Source organism: Xiphophorus maculatus, chromosome 13, assembly GCF_002775205.1.
Source record: "Xiphophorus maculatus strain JP 163 A chromosome 13, X_maculatus-5.0-male, whole genome shotgun sequence".
In the NCBI taxonomy this organism is placed as follows: Eukaryota; Metazoa; Chordata; class Actinopteri; order Cyprinodontiformes; family Poeciliidae; genus Xiphophorus; species Xiphophorus maculatus.
Window position 1 is genome coordinate 13,513,365 of NC_036455.1, and position 23,699 is coordinate 13,537,063.

The 23,699-nt window shown below is 39.6% G+C and overlaps 2 protein-coding genes and 2 pseudogenes across 4 annotated transcripts in view; 3 read left to right on the forward strand and 1 right to left on the reverse strand.

The window, feature by feature from the left end:
• The first annotated feature begins 2,797 nt into the window (after nucleotides 1-2,797).
• On the forward strand, nucleotides 2,798-7,310 carry LOC111610585 (C-type lectin domain family 4 member A-like). The gene is made up of 9 exons (XM_023345278.1): nucleotides 2,798-2,815; nucleotides 3,689-3,764; nucleotides 3,856-3,918; nucleotides 4,732-4,863; nucleotides 5,275-5,331; nucleotides 5,577-5,717; nucleotides 5,915-6,066; nucleotides 6,174-6,298; nucleotides 6,389-7,310. Exons 2-9 carry the CDS (start codon nucleotides 3,707-3,709, stop codon nucleotides 6,573-6,575), a joined length of 915 nt encoding a protein of 304 aa, XP_023201046.1. The 5' UTR covers nucleotides 2,798-2,815; nucleotides 3,689-3,706; the 3' UTR covers nucleotides 6,576-7,310.
• Nucleotides 7,311-9,365: 2,055 nt separating this feature from the next.
• On the forward strand, nucleotides 9,366-12,248 carry LOC111610627 (annotated as a pseudogene).
• A 483-nt stretch (nucleotides 12,249-12,731) lies between these two features.
• LOC102220336 lies at nucleotides 12,732-16,612 on the forward strand (annotated as a pseudogene).
• Nucleotides 16,613-22,772: 6,160 nt separating this feature from the next.
• The window catches only part of LOC102220079, a 34,999-nt gene continuing 34,072 nt past the window's right edge, over nucleotides 22,773-23,699 (reverse strand). For all 3 annotated transcript variants that reach the window (XM_023345403.1, XM_023345402.1, XM_005802871.2), the window contains exon 47: nucleotides 22,773-23,483. In XM_023345403.1, coding sequence (XP_023201171.1) covers nucleotides 23,306-23,483 — 178 coding nt within the window. In that variant the 3' untranslated portion in view covers nucleotides 22,773-23,305. The remainder of the gene's footprint in view (nucleotides 23,484-23,699) is intronic.

Consider the following 23,699-nt stretch of genomic DNA (forward strand, 5'->3'; position numbering starts at 1 on the left):
CTGGGTCTCAGGAGGAACGCTGAGGGTCTGGGTCTCGGGAGGAACGCAGAGGGTCTGGGTCTCGGGAGGTACACAGAGGGTCTGGGTCTCGGGAGGAACACAGAGGGTCTGGGTCTCAGGAGGAACGCTGAGGGTCAGGGTCTCGGGAGGAACGCTGGGAATCTCGGGAGGAAGTCCAGAGCGCAGCCTCGGGGCCGACTGCGGAGGAGAGCTGGGACAAAGCCTCGGGGCCGGCAGCAGAGGTGAGCCGGGACGAAGCCTCGGGGCCGGCTGCGGAGGTGAGCCGGAGCGAAGCCTCGGGGCTGGCTGCGGAGGTGAGCCGGAGCGAAGCCTCGGGGCCGGCTGCGGCTCCGGAAAGCGACGAGGGGCCGGGTGCACCGGCGGCTCACATCGCTGTCTCCGAGCGGGCAGCGGAGGTGGCGGCTCCGGAAAGCGACGAGGGGCCGGGTCTGCCGGCGGCTCACGTCGCTGTCTCCACGCTGACAGCGGGGGTGGCAGCTCCGGAAAGCGACGAGGGGCCGGGTCTGCCGGCGGCTCACGTTGCTGACTTCCCGGATGGAGGTATCGACGGGGGCCGAATCCGGGAGGTGCCAACACCAGCCTTGTTCCCCGGAAAAGCTCTCGCTGCAGGTCAGAGAGAGCTTCAGCCAGTGTCCTCTCCCCCCTGCCGGATCTCAGCCTCGATCCCCTCCGCCCCTTTGGAGGGAACCTCCTTAATACAGCTGGGTCCGTCATGAGCGAGCCTCACCAATCGGTCTGGTCGGGTCCTTCTGTCATGAAGTGTGGGTGGTGTAGGGGATGGTGAGGCAGACGCAGCAGACCCAGGTAAGGTAAATGGTGTTTTTAATGACGGGAACACAGTCCAAACAACGAGCAGCAGGCACATCGACACACTGACCACGAATAGACTAGACATTGACGAGGACCCGACGAGGAACAAGGAACACAGGTGGAGTTAAATACATGGGAGGGTAATGACAGAACGAGACACACCTGGGAACAATCAAGGGGAGGACAGGACAACGAAGAGACTCAAGGACACAAAAAACTCTAAATGAACACAGAAAACACAGATCCTGACAAGTCAAAGTGTTCAGTGATATCCATATAAATACGGACTGTGGGAGAACCACAGTTCTGGTTCTGTTGGACCCCAGTGTCGACCATGACATTTTACTGAATCAACTGGAGAGTTGGTCCGGACTCTCCGGTCCAGTACTCAACTGGTTTGAATCCTACATAAAGAACAGGGATTTCTTTGTTTCAATTGAAAACTTCTCATCAAAGAGGTCAGAGGTCACATGTGGGTTACCCCAAGGTTCAATCCTGGGACCCCTCTTATTCAATATTTATATGCTCCCACTAGCTCAGGTTATAACAGGAAATAATATTAGCTACCATAACTATGCAGATGATACACAGCTCTACATTACGATGTCACCAGGTGACCTTTGACCCCATCCAATCACTGAATAAATGCTTAGAACAGATAAATGTGTGGATGTGCCAAAACTTTCTCCAGCTGAACAGAAACAAAACTGAAGTTATTATTTTTGGGCCTAAAGAGGAACGATCTAGAGTTATAGATCTAGAGATTATAGGTCTAGAGTTATAGATCTAGAGTCAATGCACAGCTTCACTTATTACAACTAAAAGCCAGCAATCAGGCCCGAAACATTCAGCTCCACCTAAAGACAGTTACAAAGTCGGCCTTCTATCACCTGAAGAACATTTCCAGGATTAAAGGACTAATGTCTCAGCCAGATCTAGAGAAACTCATCCATGCCTTCATCTTCAGTCGTGTTGATTATTGCAACAGCGTCTTCACAGGTCTGTCCAACAAATCAATCAAACAGCTGCAGCTGATCCAGAACGCTGCTGCTGGCGTTCTCACTAAAACCAGGAAGATAGAGCACATAACACCAGTTTTAAAGTCCCTCCACTGGATCCCTGTAGCTCAAAGAATAGACTTTAAAATACTGTTGTTAGTTTATAAATCACTGAACGGCTCAGAACCACAATACATTAAAGATCTGCTTTTATTGTATCAACCTTCCAGACCTCTCAGGTTCTGGTTCTGGTTCTGCTCTGCATCCCCAGAACCAGAACCAAACGAGGAGAAGCAGCTTTCAGCATCTATGCACCACAAATCTGGAACAAACTTCCAGAAAACTGTAAAACAGTTGAAACACTGACTTCTTTTAAATCTAGACTAAAAACCCACCTGTTTGTATTTGAAACATAATCAATTACAAATTTATTGATGGAACTTGACTTAATGATTGATTCTATATTGCATTGTGTTTCTGTGTTTGTTATGATGTAAAGCACTTTGAAACGCCTTGCTGCTGAAATGTGCTGTACAAATAAAATTTTATTTGATTTTGATTTATTAAACATGTAAGTCACAATTAAGAGTGACTACATTTTTAAGGGGACGAACTGTTTTTTATTCAACTGTAATTGAGAGAATCAACAACTTCCGTTTTTATTTCTGCTTCTGGATTATTTTGGGACGTCCTGTTTCTTCTCTCACTTGAGACATTAAGTGTTGATAAAGATCTCTGACTTAAAACGCCAAATATTTATTCCTGAAGACGTTTTAAAAAATCAAGTTAGAAATGTCAAAAAGAAAACACAGACAGCAGGTCCAAATAAGTTAAATGATGGAGGTTATTCTTGTAAAATATTCATAAACAAGCTTTAGTCAAGTAAAAAAAACTAGAAGCAGGAAGTTTCAGTAGATTAGAAGCGTGAATAAGTTCTGATAAATATAATTCTGTTCCGCCTGCAGAGGAGAGCGGACTCATTTACGGTGAGTGCTTCAACATTTAAATGCTCAAAGATACGCCGAGAGGTTTATTTCACCAAACTCTGTCACTTTATATGAAATCAGCTCAGATTTAATCTAAATTTATTAAAGAAACTTACAGAACTCCAAAAACTGGAGGATTGGTTTAATGTGAACTTTTCTTAAAGTTTTAAGATTTTCCTTTTCAGAGGAAATTCCCTGATCCTCCCAGAGACAGAAACAGAATATTAATCATACTAAAGTCAACAGGAAGGAAATAAATGAACTACTATTTTACCACTAGCACATTTAAAGTTGTATCGCTGATTTCCTGGTAATTAACAATAATAATCCTCCTGGGTTAAATTGTTGTGACATCAGAGCTTTTACACTGTCAAATTTCTTCTTTTTGACTTTTTATCTCACTAAAATGTTTCAGATCAAAATAATTTTAATATCAGATAAAGACAAAAAGAGGTTTTAAAATCATGATTTTATTTATTGAGGGGAAAAAGCACCACAAGTGTTTCCAGTTCAGAGACTCAGGTTGGTTTGCATAGATTTATTTCCATAAATTAATAAAATCGTTATTTTGTTGTGCAATTTCAAAGCTGCTTTTTGTCTTTACTCAGGTAGTTTTGATCTAGTATTACAATTTATATTACATTTATATTTAGATGTGACTAAAGCCAAAAAAGAAAACAGAAATATGTGGGTGGGTCATCTGTTTTTCACTGAATGGAGAGAATGAACAACTTCCTTCAAACTTCAGTTTTTTTATTTCTGGTTTACTTTGGGATGCCCAGCCCCCAGCCTCTCACTTCAAGTCAGAGAAGTCAGTTCCTTCTCTGACGCTAAAGCTAAAAAAAAACTGGCAGGAACTTCGTTCTCCTTCAGACTCGCAGCAGCAACAACATGACTGAAGCTGATGTAACGTACGCTGACGTGAAGTTCACAACGCCGCGGTCCAGAGGTGAGCGTCCGTCCGTCCATCCATCCATCCATCCATCCATCCATCCATCCATCTGAACAAATCTCCATCACAGCTTCGTGTTTCTGTGCAGGTAATGTTGCAGCAGAGAACAGCACCTACTCTGAGGTGAAGATCTCTAACAAACAGCAACCAGGTTGGTAGAAAAACTTATTTAAATCAGCAAAAAGAGGAAATAGGTTTATTTTACAGTTTTTTGGGGAAAAAGAGAGTTCATTGTGTCTCTCCTGCTTGAAATAATGAGTAAATAGTTTAACACCACAAACAACATGTTTACAATTCATATTTTTGATTTGAGAAATGTGAAAAACGAGACGTTCTTAGATTTTGGTGTTATTTGTTATTAGTTTTTTGATTGCCATAGGAAAATAGATTGAATTAATGACCAGAAGGCTGTGATTATGAGTTTAATCATAATTCCAGTTACTCATGTTTGATGTTTTATGAACTCACCTCAGCCTGTGTCTGAGTTGAGATAAGATTGTGTTTCTCTGAGAATGGAGAACTAAGGAGCGGTTAGCTGCTGCAGAAATGAGGAAGTTTCTCAGCAGAATTTATTTTTAACAAAAATGACACAATTTCTGACAACTGGATTGCGAAACCTCAAGTGTTTATTTCAGTGTGACGAGTTTTCTTCTTCTGCTGTTTATTGGCAACAGACCTTAGAAACATGGCCCTCTGCAGACAGACAGACAGACAAATATCTTCATAACTCTGGGACATTTTGTCAAGTTACAACAAGCTCAGGACGTTTGGCTTTGTTCACGCCATGTTTTTTTTTTTTTTTTTTTGCCAATCAGCTTATGATCGATCAGATTGATGGAAAACATCTGAGAATATCAGTTTTAGAGTCACAACAGATTCTCAGTTTGACTTCTGTCTGAAAGTTTCAATCTGGTTTTAATTAAAACATGTTTTCATTTCACCAACATTTCCTTCTGCATCCCAGTCTGTTCAAACTGCTCAGCAAACATCCAACAGTCTGGGTCCAGCAGGAGGTCAAAGGTCACCCCAGAGCGTCTGGTTCTGCTGGGTCTCATTGTTCTGTTGGCAGCGGCTCTCATCGCTCTTGGTGTCACCTGTGAGTTTTAATGTTTTACTTCAACCAGCAGGTTTTATCTCTGTCAGTCATTTTCCTGGTAGATGAACTCTGACCCCGTGTTGACCTCTGGTGCCTCTGAGGTCATTTGCATGATGCTTGGTCCTGTTTCTTCTTCTTCAGTTCATTGAGGTTTGCAGACATTTCTGATCCCAGTACAGACTATAGATCAGTTTTAGATCTGTACTTTGACTAGACCAGCTTTTTCAGCTACCTTGTTGTAGATTTGTTGCCACCTTTCTTTATAAAGATCATCATTTCTCCTCCAAACTGTCCAACAACCCAGACCTGTTCAATCTTTTTCTGATTTTCTGACTTACACGATCTTCATGTTGAGAAGAAACATGTCAGGTTTTCATAAATATGTTTAACTCATATTTTTTCTTTGATCAGTCGTTCAGACCAATCAGAATCTCCAGACCCTGAAAGAAGAGAAGGAAAATCTTTCAGGTGAGTTTGAATGTTTCCTCAAGGCTCAGACTGGGCCTTCAGATTACCGGTAGTTACATTTAGGTTTTTTTGTTTGTTTGTTTTTTAAACTCTAGATAGTTCACAGATTGATAAATGTATTTCTAGCACATGATACAAATCTATGGGGAGAGAGGGATTGTTTCTTAATGTTTCACTTTTGTTTTCATCTGCAAAACAAACTAATTCACTCGGAAATAACAACTTTTATTATCTTTTCAACATAGATATAAAACCTGGGAGTAAAAGTTCTACAACGGCATGTCCAACATGTCCAACATGTCCAACATGTCCAACAAGTCCAACATATCCAAAACCTAAAACATGTCCAACATGTCCTCCACCTCCTCCAACTCCTGCAGTAAAAAGTAAGTCCATGATCTGATCTTTGTCTCTTTTCTGTCCTCTAATGAAGTTAAAGAGACATTGATGGACTGACAGAGACAGGAAGTTTGATTGTAGCTGCAGGACAGAAGACGCCTCCTGCTGTCTCCAGATCACACAAACATCTACAGAGATTTATTCCTCCTGGTTCACTGAAGTCTTTGTTCTGATCTGTTTGAAGGGGAAACACGTCTGAAGTGTGAAGCAGGATGGGAGAAACATGGAGGAAGCTGTTATTATTTCTCCACCACTAAATCCTCCTGGATTAACAGCAGACGTTTCTGCGTTGATCTGGGATCAGACCTGGTGAAGATCGACAGCAGAGAGGAGCAGGTATGAAACTCTGCTGCAGGTTCAGCTTCTCTCTGATTTCATCTCATCATCATGATTCTTCATCTTAACTCAGAAAAATCTCATTTTCATCAACTTTTCCTGTTCAGTTGTTCCTGCAGAGCAGACTGAGAGGCTTGATGGTGGAAGATGATGACAAGTTCTGGATCGGACTGACGGACTCGGTGGAAGAAGGCAGATGGTTCTGGGTGGACGGATCTCCTCTGGATGAAAGGTTGGAAACAACAAATGAAAACATTTTGGTTTATTTTGAGAATCCAAGTCACAGTTCTTATTTTTCTTCTTTCTATTCTTTGTCTCTTAGTTTGAGCTTTTGGAGTCAGAAGGAGCCTGATGACTGGAAAGGTGAGAATCCAGCTGGAGAAGACTGTGTGAGGATGGGAGAGAGAGGAGGAAGTCATGATCTGACATGTTGGTTTGATAAAGCCTGTAATGTTTCTCTTAAAAGTATCTGTGAGAAACCAGCAGCACCAGGTCGTCCCTGTGTCTGAAGTTCAGCTCAGTCTATAAAACAAGCTGCAGAGATTCTGGTTCTATAAACATCTCAACTTTTCTTCCAGCTGCATTGAAACATCAAATTATTATTTTTAATAATTATTTCTATCATCTTTAGTTATTTTCTGCTCTGCAGCAGCAGCAAACCACCAAGAGGAAAAACTCAGAAGCTCTGAGTTACAAACAGGAACCTGGAAGAACCTGCAGCAGAACTTTTCCATCAGAGTTTAACTGAGGATTTATTTCTGCTTCTGGTTCTAACGGTTCTGGATCCCACATGTGACTCGGGTCAGAACATTTCTGAGGCTCTGCAGCTTCTGATGATCCATCATAGAGAGCAGAACATGTGGAAAACCAGAACATCTCTACTGGTTTGACTGGTTCAGATCCTCCTTAACAGCAGCTAAAACTGAACCAGTTCATGTTCACAGTTCACCTCCTGGACATCTAGAACTCAAACTCCCAACATAAAGTAGTTCCTGTTGTTTCATCAGTTTATACAAAGCTTTGCATGATGTCATAAGATGATGGTTTCTGCAGCATGACTCATCATGTTTCCATGTAGAAAAATAAAGATCAGATCCACCATCAGAGCTCCAGCTGTCAGGTTATCAAAGCAGCAGCTGTTCATGTAGCTGTCAGGATCATGAATAAACTTTTTAAACTGCATGAAACTGAGTCTGTCTGGTTTATATGAGTGGATATTTAGAATGAAGAAACTGTGGAGGATGAACAGGAAGAAGCTGCAGTCAGGAACTGAGATGTTAGTTAGTTTCTGATTGAAGGCGTCAGACGATCTCATCGCTTTTCTGGTTCACTTCAGATTCTCACGGTTTGCAAAGCGAGATCCGATTCAGAGCAGCTGATGGAGCAGAAAACATTTGCTGCACTGATGGAGCTGCCAGCAGGTTTGTGATGTTTCTAAATCTCACTGCCAGTTGACATGGTGAAATGTTATCCAGCTCACTTGGTTTAATATATGTATTTAAATTAAATGGTAAGTAGACAGAGGGAGCTTATCTACTGTATTTGCATTAAAAAGACTCAAAGAGAAGTCATCAGGGTTCATTACTGCCAATGTAATAACTATATCTATGAGATACATTTGAATTTGTTCAAAAAATTAAATTTAATCTAAATGTTACATTTTAAAGGAGCAGTTTTATGTATTTCCCAGACACAAGCTGAAATTTCATAACACAATCAAATGTTGTACATATCAAATATAAAATACTTTTTTTTTCTTCCCAATTAAACAATTTGAAATTGGGTCTCTGTCTCTTTAAAAACTCCTGCTCCTTCTGAAGCTCCGCCTTCAGGAAGTCGTCCCAACATGGCTCCTCTAAAATCCCTCTACAACGTTTTTACCAGCTCTGCTCTGAGCAGCAGCTCCTATAATGAGCTCAGCAGATGTTTGCTAATTGCTGCTGGCTAGTCTGAAGGAGCTGAGTGGAGGAGTTGTGGGACTGCGGCTCTGTGAGGTGGAAGCTTCCAGCTCAGAGGAGGAGCTGCGTCTGAAGGCGGGGCTCGGTCCACCCAGGCGTCTGGCTCAGCTCAATGGTTGCCATGGAGATCAAAGGTTTTCTCAAACGTGCATGAAAGAATCAAAGCAACACTCCAGGTTTGTTTGTGATGAAGGGATAACATGATGAAAGCTTAAAGAGTGGATTTTATATAATAATGTCCCTCCAAACACCATTTTGAAAACACAGGTTTTGTTTGCCGCCTCGTCTCCAGGTCAGGGCTCCGTCTGACGGAGGGGAGAGGAGACGTGTCGACGCGACGCACTGAGGTTTTACATTCTTGTGCCGAAAAACGACTTATTAATAAACTGGAATCTTTTTGTATCTGCAGCCAGTGGAGGCTGAACTTGGCTGTAAACATTTTAACATTTGACATTTAAAACTTCCAACTTGACACGTCTGCATCTAACTGGGACTAATTATCAGTTCAGCTTCAGAGAATCAATAAGAGGAACTGTTACAGATAAAGATCTGGTTAGTTTTAGAAGTTCAATAAAGCAAAATGATGCAGAAACAAAAACATTTTATTCTGACTGACTTTAGATCGATGCAGAGTGATTAATGTGTTTAAAATTAATGTAACTATGTGTTTAAATGTTTTACCAGCACTTAAATAAAGAGGAAAGAAGCAGATCCTCCTCTTCAGTTCAGATTTAAGCTGAGCAGGAAGTTCCTTCAACATAAAGCCGTGAAACAGGAAGCTGGCGGACAGACCTGCTGTCTGAGGAGAGACGACGCGCTGATGGTGAGTTCAGATGATTTTCTCTCCAAAAAATACTCAATAAAAATATTAGATTTTTTTCCAACTTGTTCTTCCTTTATTTTAATTTTTATTATTATTATTATTTTTTTTTTTTAATACATTGAATTCAATAAGAAGCAGCTGCTCTCCAGCCGTCGTCTGTAATTTAATATCTTCTGTTTGAATTAATTTTGTCTCGTTTTGATTTATTAAAATATAATTCTTGGTTAAACATAAATCTATGGACTTGGTAAATAATTCATGACTTACTTCAGAACCTCCCTGTATAAAAATAGATCCTTAGTAATGACTTGTTTTTCACATTTTATATTTATTAATTTTAGCAACGTGTTGATGAATAGAAGAAAGATTAGAGACAAAAAGACTTTATTTCCTCTGTATTTCTGAGATGTCTCTGTGTTTGTCCTCAGAGTGAAGCGTCTCCATGATGAGACGTCCTCACAGCGATGAAGAGCTGAAGATGAAGATGAAGAGTCTGGAGGTAAATCAGCAGGAAGGAGATGAAGAAGCTGCAGTCAGAGGTGAGTCCTCTTCATCAGACAAACAGCAGCAGACTGAACACAAACTGATTCTTTAGACGACTGAACACAAACTGATTCTTTAGACGACTGAACACAAACTGATTCTTTAGACGACTGAACACAAACTGATTCTTTAGACGACTGAACACAAACTGATTCTTTAGACGACATCAATAAACGAGAATCTGACCAGAAACTGTAGATAAAATGTAGAAAAGCAGAAAATTCAGTTTGATTCTGTTTTTATTTGTGTTTTTATTGGTTTGATCTGGATTGTTTTCTGAATACAAACTGTTCAGCACTTTGTTTAAAAATGCTTTACAAATTATTATTATTATTATTATTATTATTATTATTATTATTATTATTATTATTATTATATATGAAGTGGAAGAAAATACCTCAACCGGACATGTTTACTGCAGGATCTGATCTAAACATGATCATATTTTATGAAAATATCCTTAATAGTTTTAATAAAAATTGCCTACTTTAAATTATTTAACAATTACATGAGTTTATTAAAATGTAGTAAATGTTGAAACACTGTCCTCAGTTTTGTCCTGAGTCTTTGTGTTTATCTTTAACTGCTGATGATCATCTGCCCAGTCCGATCCGATCCAAGTTCTGGATAGGATCGATCGGTCGGTCAGTTGGTTGGTTGGTTGGTCGGTCGGTCGTTCGTTCGTTCGTTCGGTCGTTCGGTCGGTCGTTCGTTCGTTCGTTCGTTCGGTCGGTTGGTTGGTCGGTCGTTCGTTCTTGGCTTTAATCACCAGTCTGCTTGTAGGCATTAGATTAGTCCTGCCAATGTTGACGCCTTAACTCTGACTGAAAATAATCCTTGTGGTTTTCCGCTGTTTTTCCCCTCCTTGTTAATTTTTAGCAGAAAGCCGTTAGTAGGAACAGATGACCTCACTTCCTCTCATCCCACTGCCCCTAGTGACGGGCGTGGGCGTGTTCTCTACTTCTATTTCACTGCCATATATTTGTTAATTTGTTGAACAAACCATCTCAGTAGCTGCTTAGGAGTCACAATTCACAGACACTGAAAAAGTTTCTTTGTTGTGAGATAAAAACCTGTAAAATAAACTTTAATGGAAAATACAGAAACTCAGTGATTTTAATGAGATCAGATGTTAGTTTCTGAGAGTCTCCAGGTTCTGATCCGGTTCTGCTCTAAATGCTCCTCAGGTGAAAACCCAAGCAGAACCTCCAAGCTGCCAGCAGGGGGAGTAGTTCTGCTGGTTCTGGTCGGTCTGCTGGCTGCTGCTCTCATCGTCATCTACAGACTCTGTGAGTTCATCCTGATTAACTTTAGCTGGATTTTACTTTATCAGACGTCAGCAGAAAATACAGTGAGTTTCATATGAACATGATTATATTTATTTAGCTTCTCTGTCTGTTTTTATCTCCAATCAGCTTTTCTACTAAACAATCAGATTCTCCAAACCCTGAAAGACGAGAACGAAGCTCTGAGGAGAAATCTGTCAGAGTTTAAAGGTTTCCTCAAAATATTTTTCTCTTTATAAATGTTTCTCAATGTTTCACTTTTGTTTTCTTCAGCTGTTCTGTAAAAACAAACAGAATTCACTCAAATAACACAACTTTTATCTTTTAAAGATATAAAACCTGGGAGTACAACTTTTACAACTGCATGTCCAGCATGTCCAAAACCTCCAACATGTCCAAAACCTCTAACATGTCCAAAACCTCCAACATGTCCAAAACCTCCAACATGTCCAAAACCTCCAACATGTCCAAAACCTCTAACATGTCCAAAACCTCCAACATGTCCAAAACCTCCAACATGTCCAAAACCTCCAACATGTCCAAAACCTCCAACATGTCCAAAACCTCCAGCATGTCCTCCACCTCCTCCACCTCCTGCAGTAAAAGGTAAGTTCATGATCTGATCTTTGTCTCATTTCTGTCCTCTAATGAAGTTAAAGAGACATTGATGGACTGACAGAGACAGGAAGTTAGATTGTAGCTGCAGGACAGAAGACGCCTCCTGCTGTCTCCAGATCACACAAACATCTACAGAGATTTATTCCTCCTGGTTCACTGAAGTCTTTGTCTTTAAAGATGAAACATGTCTGAAGTGTGAAGCAGGATGGGAGAAACATGGAGGAAACTGTTATTATTTTAACACCAAGAGATCCTCCTGGACTGAGAGCCGAGATTCCTGCGTTGATCTGGGATCAGACCTGGTGAAGGTCGACAGCAGAGAGGAGCAGGTATGAAACTCTGCTGCAGGTTCAGCTTCTCTCTGATTTCATTTTATCATGTTTCAGAAAAATCTCATTTTCATCAACTTTTCCTTTTCAGTTGTTCCTGGAGAGCAGACTGAGAGGCTTGATGATGAAAGATAATGACAGGTTCTGGATCGGACTGACGGACTCGGTGGAAGAAGGCAGATGGTTCTGGGTGGACGGATCTCCTCTGGATGAAAGGTTGGAAACAACAAATGAAAACATTTTGGTTTATTTTGAGAATCCAAGTCACAGTTCTTATTTTTCTTCCTTCTATTCTTTGTCTCTTAGTTTGAGTTTTTGGAGTCAGAAGGAGCCTGATGACTGGAAAAAGGAGAATCCAGCTGGAGAAGACTGTGTGAGGATGGGAGAGAGAGGAGGAAGTCATGATCTGACATGTTGGTTTGATAAAGCCTGTAATGTTTCTCTTAAAAGTATCTGTGAGAAACCAGCAGCACCAGGTCGTCCCTGTGTCTGAAGTTCAGCTCAGTCTATAAAACAAGCTGCAGAGATTCTGGTTCTATAAACATCTAAACTTTTCTTCCAGCTGCATTGAAACATCATTTTTTCCATTTTCATATTATTTCTATCATCTTTAGTTGTTTTCTGATCTGCAGCAGCAGAAACCACCAAGAGAAAAACTCAGAAACTCTGAGTTACCAAATATTGTAACGGATTATAAATAAAGAAACTACAGAACTGAGTCTCTGTCTGGTTTATATGATGGATGGGAAACTTTAATCTGTCTTTTATTTTGTTTATTGATCATAATGACAAAATAAAAATGATCTGATGGAAACATTCAGGATTTATACTAAAACTTCACACGTCTTGTTCCACCTGAACTCATCATTAGTTTACTAAGAATCAATAAGAGGAAATATTACAGATATAGAAAAAGTTTGATAAAGAAAACTGATGCAAAAAAAACATGCACAACATGCAAAATGATTAATGCTGATTAAATTAATCATCAATTTTACAAACATTTAAATAAGAAGAAGCTCCTCCCCTTCCTTCAAGTCGAACAGGAAGTTCCTTCAACACCGAGCCGTGAAACAGGAAGGTGACGATGTTTGTCTGAAAGGTTCACAGGAGACAGACACCCTGATGTGAGTTTAGGTTGTTTTTTTTTTTATCTAAGAAACTGTCAAAGAAAAATCTCAATTAAATCAGAAAATATTAGAATTTTACTCTAAACATTTAAAATGTTAGCTTTAGAAATAATGTCAATTTCTGGCTCATTGAGAGTTTGTTGTTCTAGGGTATAAAAATTATAAATCATTTATTAATGTTTTGTATTTTTAACACTTAATTTTTTCACTTATTTTGACTGAACTAAAGATAAAGATATAAAAGGAAATCGTCTTTGTTTCTGTCCTCAGCGTGAAGCGTCTCCATGATGAGACGTCCGCTGTCCGGTGAAGACGGTAGGACGAGGAACTCGGTGGTCTGATTGTTTTATTTTCTCTAAACAGTTTGGTTTTGGACTGAAACATTTACAGGCTAAATTAGCAAAAGTGTCAGTAAAAAGTGCAGCAAGTTGAGTTTATGAAACTGTCCAGAACAGATCACAGACATATTTCTCTCTGTTAGCATTTTATTAGACATGTTGGTCAAACAAAGTCTCTGTTCATTAAACTCACTGAGTCTCTAAATGTCTGTTTCACAGCCGGATGTCACTGATTGGTTCAGAACGTTTTCTTATTGTTATTCAGAGACTTATGGACGTCTGACAGTTAAATTATTATTTACTTTATTATATGGGATGTGGCAAAGAATCCTCAACCATGTGTGTGTGCGTGTGTGTGTGTGGATGTGTCCGTGCGCATGTGTGTGTTTATGAGTCAAGTGGGTTGTTTTTCCTCCTTCACTGATTCCTATCATGTTGCAAAACTGACTAATAAGATGAAAAACTGACAAACTCCTTCTTTGACCTCTAAAACTGAATCCGTAGCTTGCAGGAAGTGTTTGCACCTTGCTACAAATATCCACAGCTTCCTCTTTAAAATACTTTTTTTTCACTCAACCAAGCATCACTCTATATTTTTAGACAAAGAGAGAAAAAGTTGAACTTCCTGCGTCCTGTAATAATGTTTCAGTGATCATAACACACTCAGAGTCTCACTCTGCTCTGGATCTGCTGTCGGATCCATCAGAGTTTTTTTTACCACCAGTGAAACTGCAGAGGATTCAACATAATAACAACATAAAGTTTTGTCCTGATCTTAAAGGTTTTCTTCGTGTTTCTTTCACCACAAAACAAACAGAACTGAACAGAAGCAAACAAAATGAACATGGATGCAACGTTTTGATGAGTTTTGCTGAAGATAAGCAGCTTAAAAACACATTTTCACACTTTTAGCCGATTAGTGACAACATTTATTACCACTTAAGGCAAATAACGTGATAGAATGACCAAACCTATTTTGCAGCAAGGTGAGAACTATGCAGGTGTAGGGATTTTTTTAAATTTATATCCGTGTTTCTTGGTTCGTTGTTTCCTTTGGTCGGAAACAAACTAAACGGTTGTGAAAAAATAGTGTGAAAATGACCTGATCTGTACCAGTCAGTCTTTAGGTCAAACATGTTTCAACTCCTCTAACAGATTTAATTAATCCCTCATGTTCCCGTCACAAAGAGCTCTAAAGGCTTTCCATCATGTGATAAAGCTAAAAACACACTGGAGTGTTGCCATACATGTTTGAGAAATCCTTTAATCTCCATGGCAACCATTCGGCTGAGCAAACGCCTGGATGGACCTAGCTCCGCCTTCGAGGCTCAGCTCCTCCTTAGAACTGCAGTTACTCAAACAGCAGCCCTCCCTCACACAGCCCCTTCAGACTAGCCAGGAGCAATTAGCAAACATCTGCTAACAGGAGCTGCTTCTCAGTGAACGCTGGTCAAAACGTTGTTAAAGGGTTAATAGAGGAGCCATGTTGTGACGACTTCCTGAAGGCGGAGTTTCAGAAAGAGCAGGAGTTTTAAAGAGACACATTCCCAATGTCAAGGCGTTCAATTATGAAGTAAAATTTCTTTTAAATCATATTTGACATGTCGAGCATTTTATAACTGAAGGTAGCGGAGCTACATAACTGTACTAAAAAATTATACTGTCTGGAAAATGCATAATATTTCCCCTTTAAGTCTGTCAGGACACTGAGACACATTAGCAGGAAAAAAGCAGCAATGATATAAAAGTTAATTTATAATCACTACTTTTAGCCAAATTAGAAGAAACAGTAAAGGACAATAATCACTTTCAGTCCATTACTTTTAGATTTATGGTCATAAAGGAGGGAGTTTAATCAGGTTGATGTTAGTTTCTGAGAGTCTCCAGGTTCTGATCCGGTTCTGCTCTAAATGCTCCTCAGGTGAAAACCCAAGCAGAACCTCCAAGCTGCCAGCAGGGGGAGTAGTTCTGCTGGTTCTGGTCGGTCTGCTGGCTGCTGCTCTCATCATCATCTACAGACTCTGTGAGTTCATCCTGATTAACTTTAGCTGGATTTTACTTTATCAGATGTCAGCAGAAAAATTACAAAGCGAGGTTCATAAAAACATGATCACATTTATTTAGCTTCACTTACTGTTACTTTGTTTCTCCAATCAGCTTTTGATAAAATACGAACCAATCAGATTCTCCAAACCCTGAAAGAGGAGAATGAAGCTCTGAGGAGAAATCTGTCAGGTGAGACAGTCAGAGTTTAAAGGTTTCCTATGAACGTCTCATTCAGAGCCTTCAGATTAGAAACATTTGAGTTTTTCTTGTGGAAATAAAACTTTTATTATTTACAAATTGATTAAAAATGATGTCCAACACTTGATGGAGGTCTTTTTATTTTTCATAAATGTTTCACTTTTGTTTTCTTCTTCTGTTTTGCACAAACAGAATTCACTGAAATAACACAACTTTTATCTTTTAAAGATATAAAACCTGGGAGTACAACTTTTACAACCGCATGTCCAACATGTCCTCCACCTCCTGCAGTAAAAAGTAAGTCCATGATCTGATCTTTGTCTCATTTCTGTCCTCTAATGATGTTAAAGAGACATTGATGGACTGACAGAGACAGGAAGTTAGATTGTAGCTGCAGGACAGAAGACGCCTCCTGCTGTCTCCAGATCACACAAACATGTACAGAGATTTATTCCTCCTGGTTCACTGAAGTCTTTGTTCTGATCTGTTTGAAGGGGAAACATTTCTGAAGTGTGAAGCAGGATGGGAGAAACATGGAGGAAACTGTTATTATTTCTCCACCTCTAAATCCTCTTGGATTAACAGCAGACGTTCCTGCGCTGATCATGGATCAGACCTGGTGAAGATCGACAGCAGAGAGGAGCAGGTATGAAACTCTGCTGCAGGTTCAGCTTCTCTCTGATTTCATCTCATCATCATGATTCTTCATCTCAACTCAGAAAAATCTCATTTTCATCAACTTTTCCTTTTCAGTTGTTCCTGCAGAGCAGACTGAGAGGCTTGATGGTGGAAGATGATGACAAGTTCTGGATCGGACTGACGGACTCGGTGGAAGAAGGCAGATGGTTCTGGGTGGACGGATCTCCTCTGGATGAAAGGTTGGAAACAACAAATGAAAACATTTTGGTTTATTTTGAGAATCCAAGTCACAGTTCTTATTTTTCTTCTTTCTATTCTTTGTCTCTTAGTTTGAGCTTTTGGAGTCAGAATGAGCCTGATGACTGGAAAGGTGAGAATCCAGCTGGAGAAGACTGTGTGAGGATGGGAGAGAGAGGAGGAAGTCATGATCTGACATGTTGGTTTGATAAAGCCTGTAATGTTTCTCTTAAAAGTATCTGTGAGAAACCAGCAGCACCAGGTCGTCCCTGTGTCTGAAGTTCAGCTCAGTCTATAAAACAAGCTGCAGAGATTCTGGTTCTATAAACATCTAAACTTTTCTTCCAGACGTGTTAAAAGATCAAATTCTCCACTTTCTGTATTATTTCTATAAGTTTTAGTTGGTGTCTGATTTATAAAATATTATCAGTTTCAAGCACAGCAGCTGTTAATGTAACAGATTATAAATAAAGTTTTGTTAAACTACAGAATTGAGAATCTGTCTGGATTATATGATGGCTGGACGACTTAAAGTTTTTCTTTTTCTTGTTTTTTGATCATAATGACAAAACAAGATTCTGCCTCTGTAAACGTAACGTCACAAACATTTCAGCTTCTCTTCCCGACATGTTCAAACAGTAAAGGAAGAAAAATGTTAAACACTTAGAAAAATACATGAACCAGGGTAACAACAAAAACATTAAAATAAAAAACATCCAGCCAGGAGACACGAGGAAAATACAGGGAAGCACAGCGGACTGAAGCGAGCAGAACTGAAAACCCAGAGAGTTGTGGAAGAAAATGAGAGGCAAGCTGATGATCTGCTGAGGCGAGAGAGGAAAATAATTAGAGAACAACTGGGACTGAAGAAACATGATAAACTAGAGCAACAGAAAAATAACTAAGGAACAAACAGAAGTGGAAAACAGGGCAATCTAAATAGAAAAACCTAAGGAAAACCAAAAATGACAAAAACCCAAAACCAAATCAAACAACTCCAGATCCCAACATGATGTGAATATCAGCAGATCAAACTGAGTTAATTCTGTCCCTCTACTTCCAGCTTTAACATGTTGAACTTTAACCTCTCTGTCCTCTGCTTTGGCCTCATGTTGTTTTTAATGCATAAATATACATTCACACGCTGGACTTTTATTATTATCCTAATCGGTTTCTCATTCCTTCACCTCACTGTAACTGCAGGGTATTTTATGTTGTAATTTTACTCTCACTTTACAATTTGCTATTCTTATTACTGTTTTTATATATTTTTCATTCTTCTCTTTATGAGTCTATTTGCTTTGCAGTTTGTCACTTTTCTGCAGTTGCTCTGGCATTTCCCCTGTGGAAAAAAAGGGGTTTTCTATTCTATTTTTATTTATTGCACACAAGGTGATCCACATCAGGAGTTCATGATGACATCATCATTACTCAGAACCATGGAGGAGTTCTGTCCTGTTCTGAACCTCCAGTATTTATTTTGGCTGAATTGAGAGCGAGCAGCGAGGTGAGAATAAAGATCGCTCTGGGGATTTTAGAGAGATGAATATAGACAGCAGCTCATGAATCTGGAGGGGATTTTAAAGAGAGTCATTTATAATCAGCTTTTCCACTGTACAAAAAACAGTCTGCAAGTGGAGGACGTTTAAACATGTCCGGTTCTGGCCGTGTTGGTAGAATCTCTGATTAAAGATGGCAAGATGCTAAACAAAGTCTGCAAACTGCTTACATGTTCTCAGGAGACTCATGCTACTCTAGATGTTAAGGTTCATGTCTCTGCAGTCAGAAAGAAGCTAATTTTCACAAAGCAAAACAGTTTTATCTTTATCTTTGGTCTCTGAGAGAAAAACATGAAGGTCAAACTGAGATTAACCAGAAAGAACATAAATAAAAATCCTGAATCATGCTATTGGCTGGCATTTGCAAATAAACCAATTAAGGACTGACGTTTATTTTCCTTGCTGCTGATTGGTTGTTGCTCCAAGAGCGGCGATAAGGAAGACTGTACTGTTCTTTGGAAATTTAAATTCTTTAGACACAAAAACTTCTTTCCATCATCCTGGACTCATGGATTTTATCAGCCATCAGAGGAAGTGTGAGGAAATTGTGAGGCCATTTATGAAAACATTAAAACTTAAACCAAACTAACTTTAATCAGATTGTAGATTTTAAATCTGAGTAAACAAATTTCACAGTTGGGATTCCTCCAGGCTGTTTCCTCGGTACATTTTATTTAATGCATGGCTGAGATTTCACTGTGCGACAGTTTGCTGATGACAACTTTGTATTTTTTCACATGATCACAGTCCATGTGAATCAAAAAGAAAAATGTCATTATTTTTTCTACCATAAACAATGTTCACAAAGTGAGAACTAAACCAGGAGCCTTTAGCATCTGAACTCAGAAACAAACTCCCTGAAAACCTGAAACACCCAGAAACTGTTGGCTCCTTTAAATCAGGACCGAAAACTTTGTTTACTGCATCACAGGACAGAAACTAGAACTACCATCAACTGTTAGCCGCTTGCTTTGGATTTTTGTGGCTTCTTTATTGTGAAATTTTAAAATATTTTGGTCAGAATTTTTCTCTTTTTTAAAATAATTTCAGTTTCTTTTCTGTGAAATATTTTGAATTATATTTTGTATGAATGGAATTTTACAAGTAAATCTGCTCTGTCTGAAACTTTTAATTATTTATAATTATGTCAAATTGCACAAAAAAACCAGGAGAAAACAACAGACCACTAGAGGGCAGCACATCACAACTTCTGCCATGAGAAAATGTGACTATAAAAAACAATATTTAGGAAAAATAATAATATAAAAAGGGACCAAGAAAGCATATTTTACATTATTTTACAGAATATAATTTCCAGTTTTCTTCAACATCAACATATGGAAGCAGACAGAGGAAGCCTCCTCTTCCTTTAAGCTCAGCAGGAAGTTTCTGCAGCTTAAAGCTTTGAGTGATGGGATTTAAAAATGTAGAGTAGATTCATTTACAGAAATCTGGAGATCCGGAGGAAACGTTTTCCACCTGGCAGCAGGAAAATCCTGGATTTTTCCCCAAAGATGTCTGAAGACTTCAGTTCTCCTCTTAAAAGTTACATTTCTTGATTGAGGGATTTAAAAAGTACAACATAGTAAAAATACTCCTAAAATTTTTTTTTTTCCCCAAAAAAAGTAACTCGCATAAATATAACTACCTACCAGACTACGATACAAATTATCTTAATAAATACTGGAAACACAGCAAGCATCTACAGAACATAAAAGTTTCCTAACAAAGAAAATTGACATTTTTCTTTTATGCATAAGTTTCCCTCTGATTATTTAACAACCTGAACTAAAGTCTGACCACATTCAGAGATTAAATCATAAACATAAATGGAGCAGCCAAACCAACTTACTTACATTTTGATGTCAATCCAAAAAGTGAAACAAGATATTAAATATTGACTTTGTCTCATTTTATGTAGTTTCAAACAATCTGCCAGCATTTTATTGTCTTAAGTTCAAACTTTACGTTTTTAGGGGAACATTTTGCTTTGTGAATGTAGCATAATAACTATTTCATATCAGATGATGAGTGTACTGGTGAGGCAGGATATAAAAATAATTTTTCATCAAGAAATATTTTAATTTCTTGGAATAATCCAGGAGCGGAAATGTTTTCAGTCACATTTCAGGTTTCAGCTCTCCTGTGCCACCTGCTGGTCCAACCAGTCACTGCAGGTTCAAGTTCAAACATTAGCACAGCAGGACTCCCTTTATACAACTTTTATTTTAATTTTATTGTCTTAAACTTTTAAAATGTCTTCTTTGTTTTGAAGGGTTGGTATCTTGAGCCTTTTTTTGTGCTGTACTCAGAGGAACTACCCATTGCATCCTGGGAAGTGTAGTAGAAATGCAGAAATCAGAGTTGATCAAAACAGTTGAGTAAAATATATCAGCCACATAGAAATCTGTCCTGACATGAAAGCACAATGTAAACATGAACAAAATATTACATTTATTCTGGCTACAAACATTTTCTCAGATGTTTCATTCAAACATGACAGGAAGCTGTTCAGTAATTGAAAAGGTTGATTATAAGAGGAGGAGCTGCGTTACACCAAACATCACCTGAGCTAAAATATTCCCAACCAGACCTGCTGCTGCAGCTGCAGGGAGAAAATGTTCAAGTTTCCAGTTCTCTCAACTCTCAGCCCGACAGACAGACGACACCCTGGGGGTCAAAACGACGCTGGGTGTCGTTTTGACCCCCAGGGCCGCTTCGCTTGCCGCTGCATCTCACAGGACTGCGTCTGTCCCGGTCATGGTGTTGGTTCTGGTCCCAGTCATCATGTCTGTCACGGTCACGTCTGTCCCGGTCTTTGTCAGGTATGTCCCATCCCTTGTCCCCATGATCTCTGTTGTCTCCTCCACGGCGGCCATCTTGTCCCTGGTCTGAACCATGACCCCCAGCGCCTCCATGAAAGGGTTTGTCCCCCGGTTGGGGGCCCAGGTCAAAACCTGAAGGGTGATCATCTGAGAATGCATCAGTAGAAAGTCAATTTCTAATTAAAAAAATAGATATCCTAGAAAAGAACACAAATGAGTTTAATTTACCAGAGGTGCTGCTGAACATGTCTGTCTCTGCTACTGATGATCCGTTGACAACGAGCTTGTAAATAAAAGAAAACAAGGCGTTGGCCTCTGGTGTTACAGCGAAACCAGTTCAACAGTTTATTGTGTATTTCCTCATATTTTGTTAGTTTATTTCTAACAGGAAATGGACAGACAGTCCTCACCTCTGGCTGCTGTTCTGACAGATGATCCAAACTGGGCCTGGAGGCTGATAACAGGAACATATTGTTCCTCAGGTTCCTCATCCTCTGGACTCCGGATGTAGAAGGAGGCCTCCTACCTTTATGTAGTCTGTGTTTTTCTAAAACTGCACAAATGATGTAAATTGGTAAAAAAGTAACCTTATCCTCATATTGAGGATTCTTGTGACAGTGGACATGAGAACTTCCCTTTAAGAGGAAGATTTTTGAAAAAGAAGAAACTTCCCTTTAAGAGGAAGACTTTCCAAATAGCTGAAGATCAGCCCTCCTACCTTTATGAGGCATTGCTTAAGGTTACTTTTTAACCAGTAATCATAATTGATTACGTTTCAAATCCAATCCTAAACAGGTGGGTTTTTAGTCGAGATTTAAAAGAAGTCAGTGTTTCAGCTGTTTTACAGTTTTCTGGGAGTTTGTTGCAGATTTGTGGTGCATAGAAGCTGAAAGCTGCTTCTCCTTGTTTGGTTCTGGTTCTGGGGATGCAGATCAGAACCAGAACCAGAACCTGAGAGGTCTGAAAGGTTGATACAACAACAGCAGATCTTTAATGTATTGTGGTTCTGAGCCGTTCAGTGATTTATAAACTAACAACAGTATTTTAAAGTCTATTCTTTGAGCTACAGGGAGCCAGTGGAGGGACTTTAGAACTGGTGTTATGTGCTCTATCTTCCTGGTTTTAGTGAGAACGCCAGCAGCAGCGTTCTGGATCAGCTGCAGCTGTTTGATTTGTTAGGCAGACATGTGAAGATGCTGCTGCTGTGATCAATGCGACTGAAGATGAACGCATGGATGAGTTTCTCTAGATCTGGCTGAGACATTAGTCCTTTAATCCTGGAAATGTTCTTCAGGTGATAGAAGGCCGACTTTGTAACTGTCTTTATGTGGCTCTGAAGGTTTCGGGCCTGATTGCTTTGACTCTAGATCTATAACTCTAGACCTATATCTCTAGATCGTTCCTCTTTAGGTCCAAAAATAACGTCAGTTTTGATTTTGTTCAGCTGGAGAAAGTTTTGGCACATCCACACATTTATCTGGTCTAAGCAAACCAAACGAAAGACAAGACCGAAAGCAAGACAAGCCTCAAACCAAGACAGACACAAAACAAGAACCAGACCAGAAGCAAAACAAGACAGGAAGCAAAAAAGGACAAATTAAGAGAAATTCCAGAAGAGAAACTCCGGATAAAGAAAAGCGATTCTTTTTAAATAAAAACTACATATGATCTAAATATTCATGTTTGGTTTTGCTTCTTGGACCCCGAGCCAAATTTTGGAGATTGTTGGTGGGAAAGAAAAATGCAGACATTTCACTTTCACATTTATTTATTTTTCTTGACTTTCTGCCAAACGAGAGTCGATTTGATTCCTTCATGTTTGAATTTAGAACAAACTGATCAGATTTTCTGAGCCTGGAAATAAAAACCTTCAGCTTAACTCATTATTTAGTTTAACAACTTAAAATTTTAAACATTCATGAAATGACAAATGTTTTATGTTAAAAGAGCAATTATCAATTTAACCAGAGCATTTCAGTTAATGAATGAAAGCATATATAAGTCATTCTTAATGTTAGGAAATATTAGGATATAAAAGAGGCAGAATTTGGCTCAGAGTTTTGATATCTGGTGGAAAAAATATTTTCTTTTCCAACTTTATGCAAACTTGAGGAGGGAATGTCTGTTTTTCTTTGTAGGAAATGTTCAAAATGAAGGCAAACGTGCAAATTCTTCAGTACTGTTCAAAGATTTTATTAATGAAATGATTTAATTGAGTCAAACGGGACAAAAACAAACAGATCCAGTTTAGAACGACTGTTTCAGCCTTATTATGTAAAAATAATAAAAATGATTTTCAATCCAAAAACATCCAGTTGATAAAAGTAAACACTGATTCCCTGCTGTGTAAAAATGATGAACACGAGTTTCTGAAGGAAGAAATGAAACAAACAGTTTTCTCTCATTTAAACTTTTTTTCCAAACCAAACAGCAGAAAATCCAACCTAGAAAAGAAATCCTGGCGCCGTCGGTTCCCTCAGGCTCCTCCTCCGTCTCGCTCCCTCAGGCTCCTCCTCCGTCTCGTTCCCTCAGGCTCCTCCTCCGTCTCGTTCCCTCAGGCTCCTCCTCCGTCTTGTTCCCTCAGGCTCCTCCTCTGTCTCGTTCCCTCAGGCTCCTCCTCCGTCTCGTTCCCTCAGGCTCCTCCTCCGTCTCGTTCCCTCAGGCTCCTCCTCCGTCTCGTTCCCTCAGGCTCCTCCTCCGTCTCGTTCCCTCAGGCTCCTCCTCCGTCTCGCTCCCTCAGCTCTCTGACGGCGAGCGATCGAACGATGGCGGCCTCCATGGTGGCGTCGTCCAGCGGCGCCTGCGAGAACCACAGGGGACTGCTGGGAACGCAGCGGCGGTCCGGCTGCAGGTAGAAAACGTCGCTGCGCCGCCTCACCGAGTCGGAGCTGGAAAACAGGAAACAACCAGCGGGAACGCTTTTATTTGACCTTCAATTAGATTTTCTGTTAAATGCAACAAATAAAAGAGGAAACCTGAGCTGCAGGTCGGAGCACAGAGATGGTCGATTTAAACCCAACAGAAAATGAAGAACATAAACTTTTCCTATTCATACATCACAGAATATTCCTGATGTTTCAATGACAAAATGAACTAAAATACTG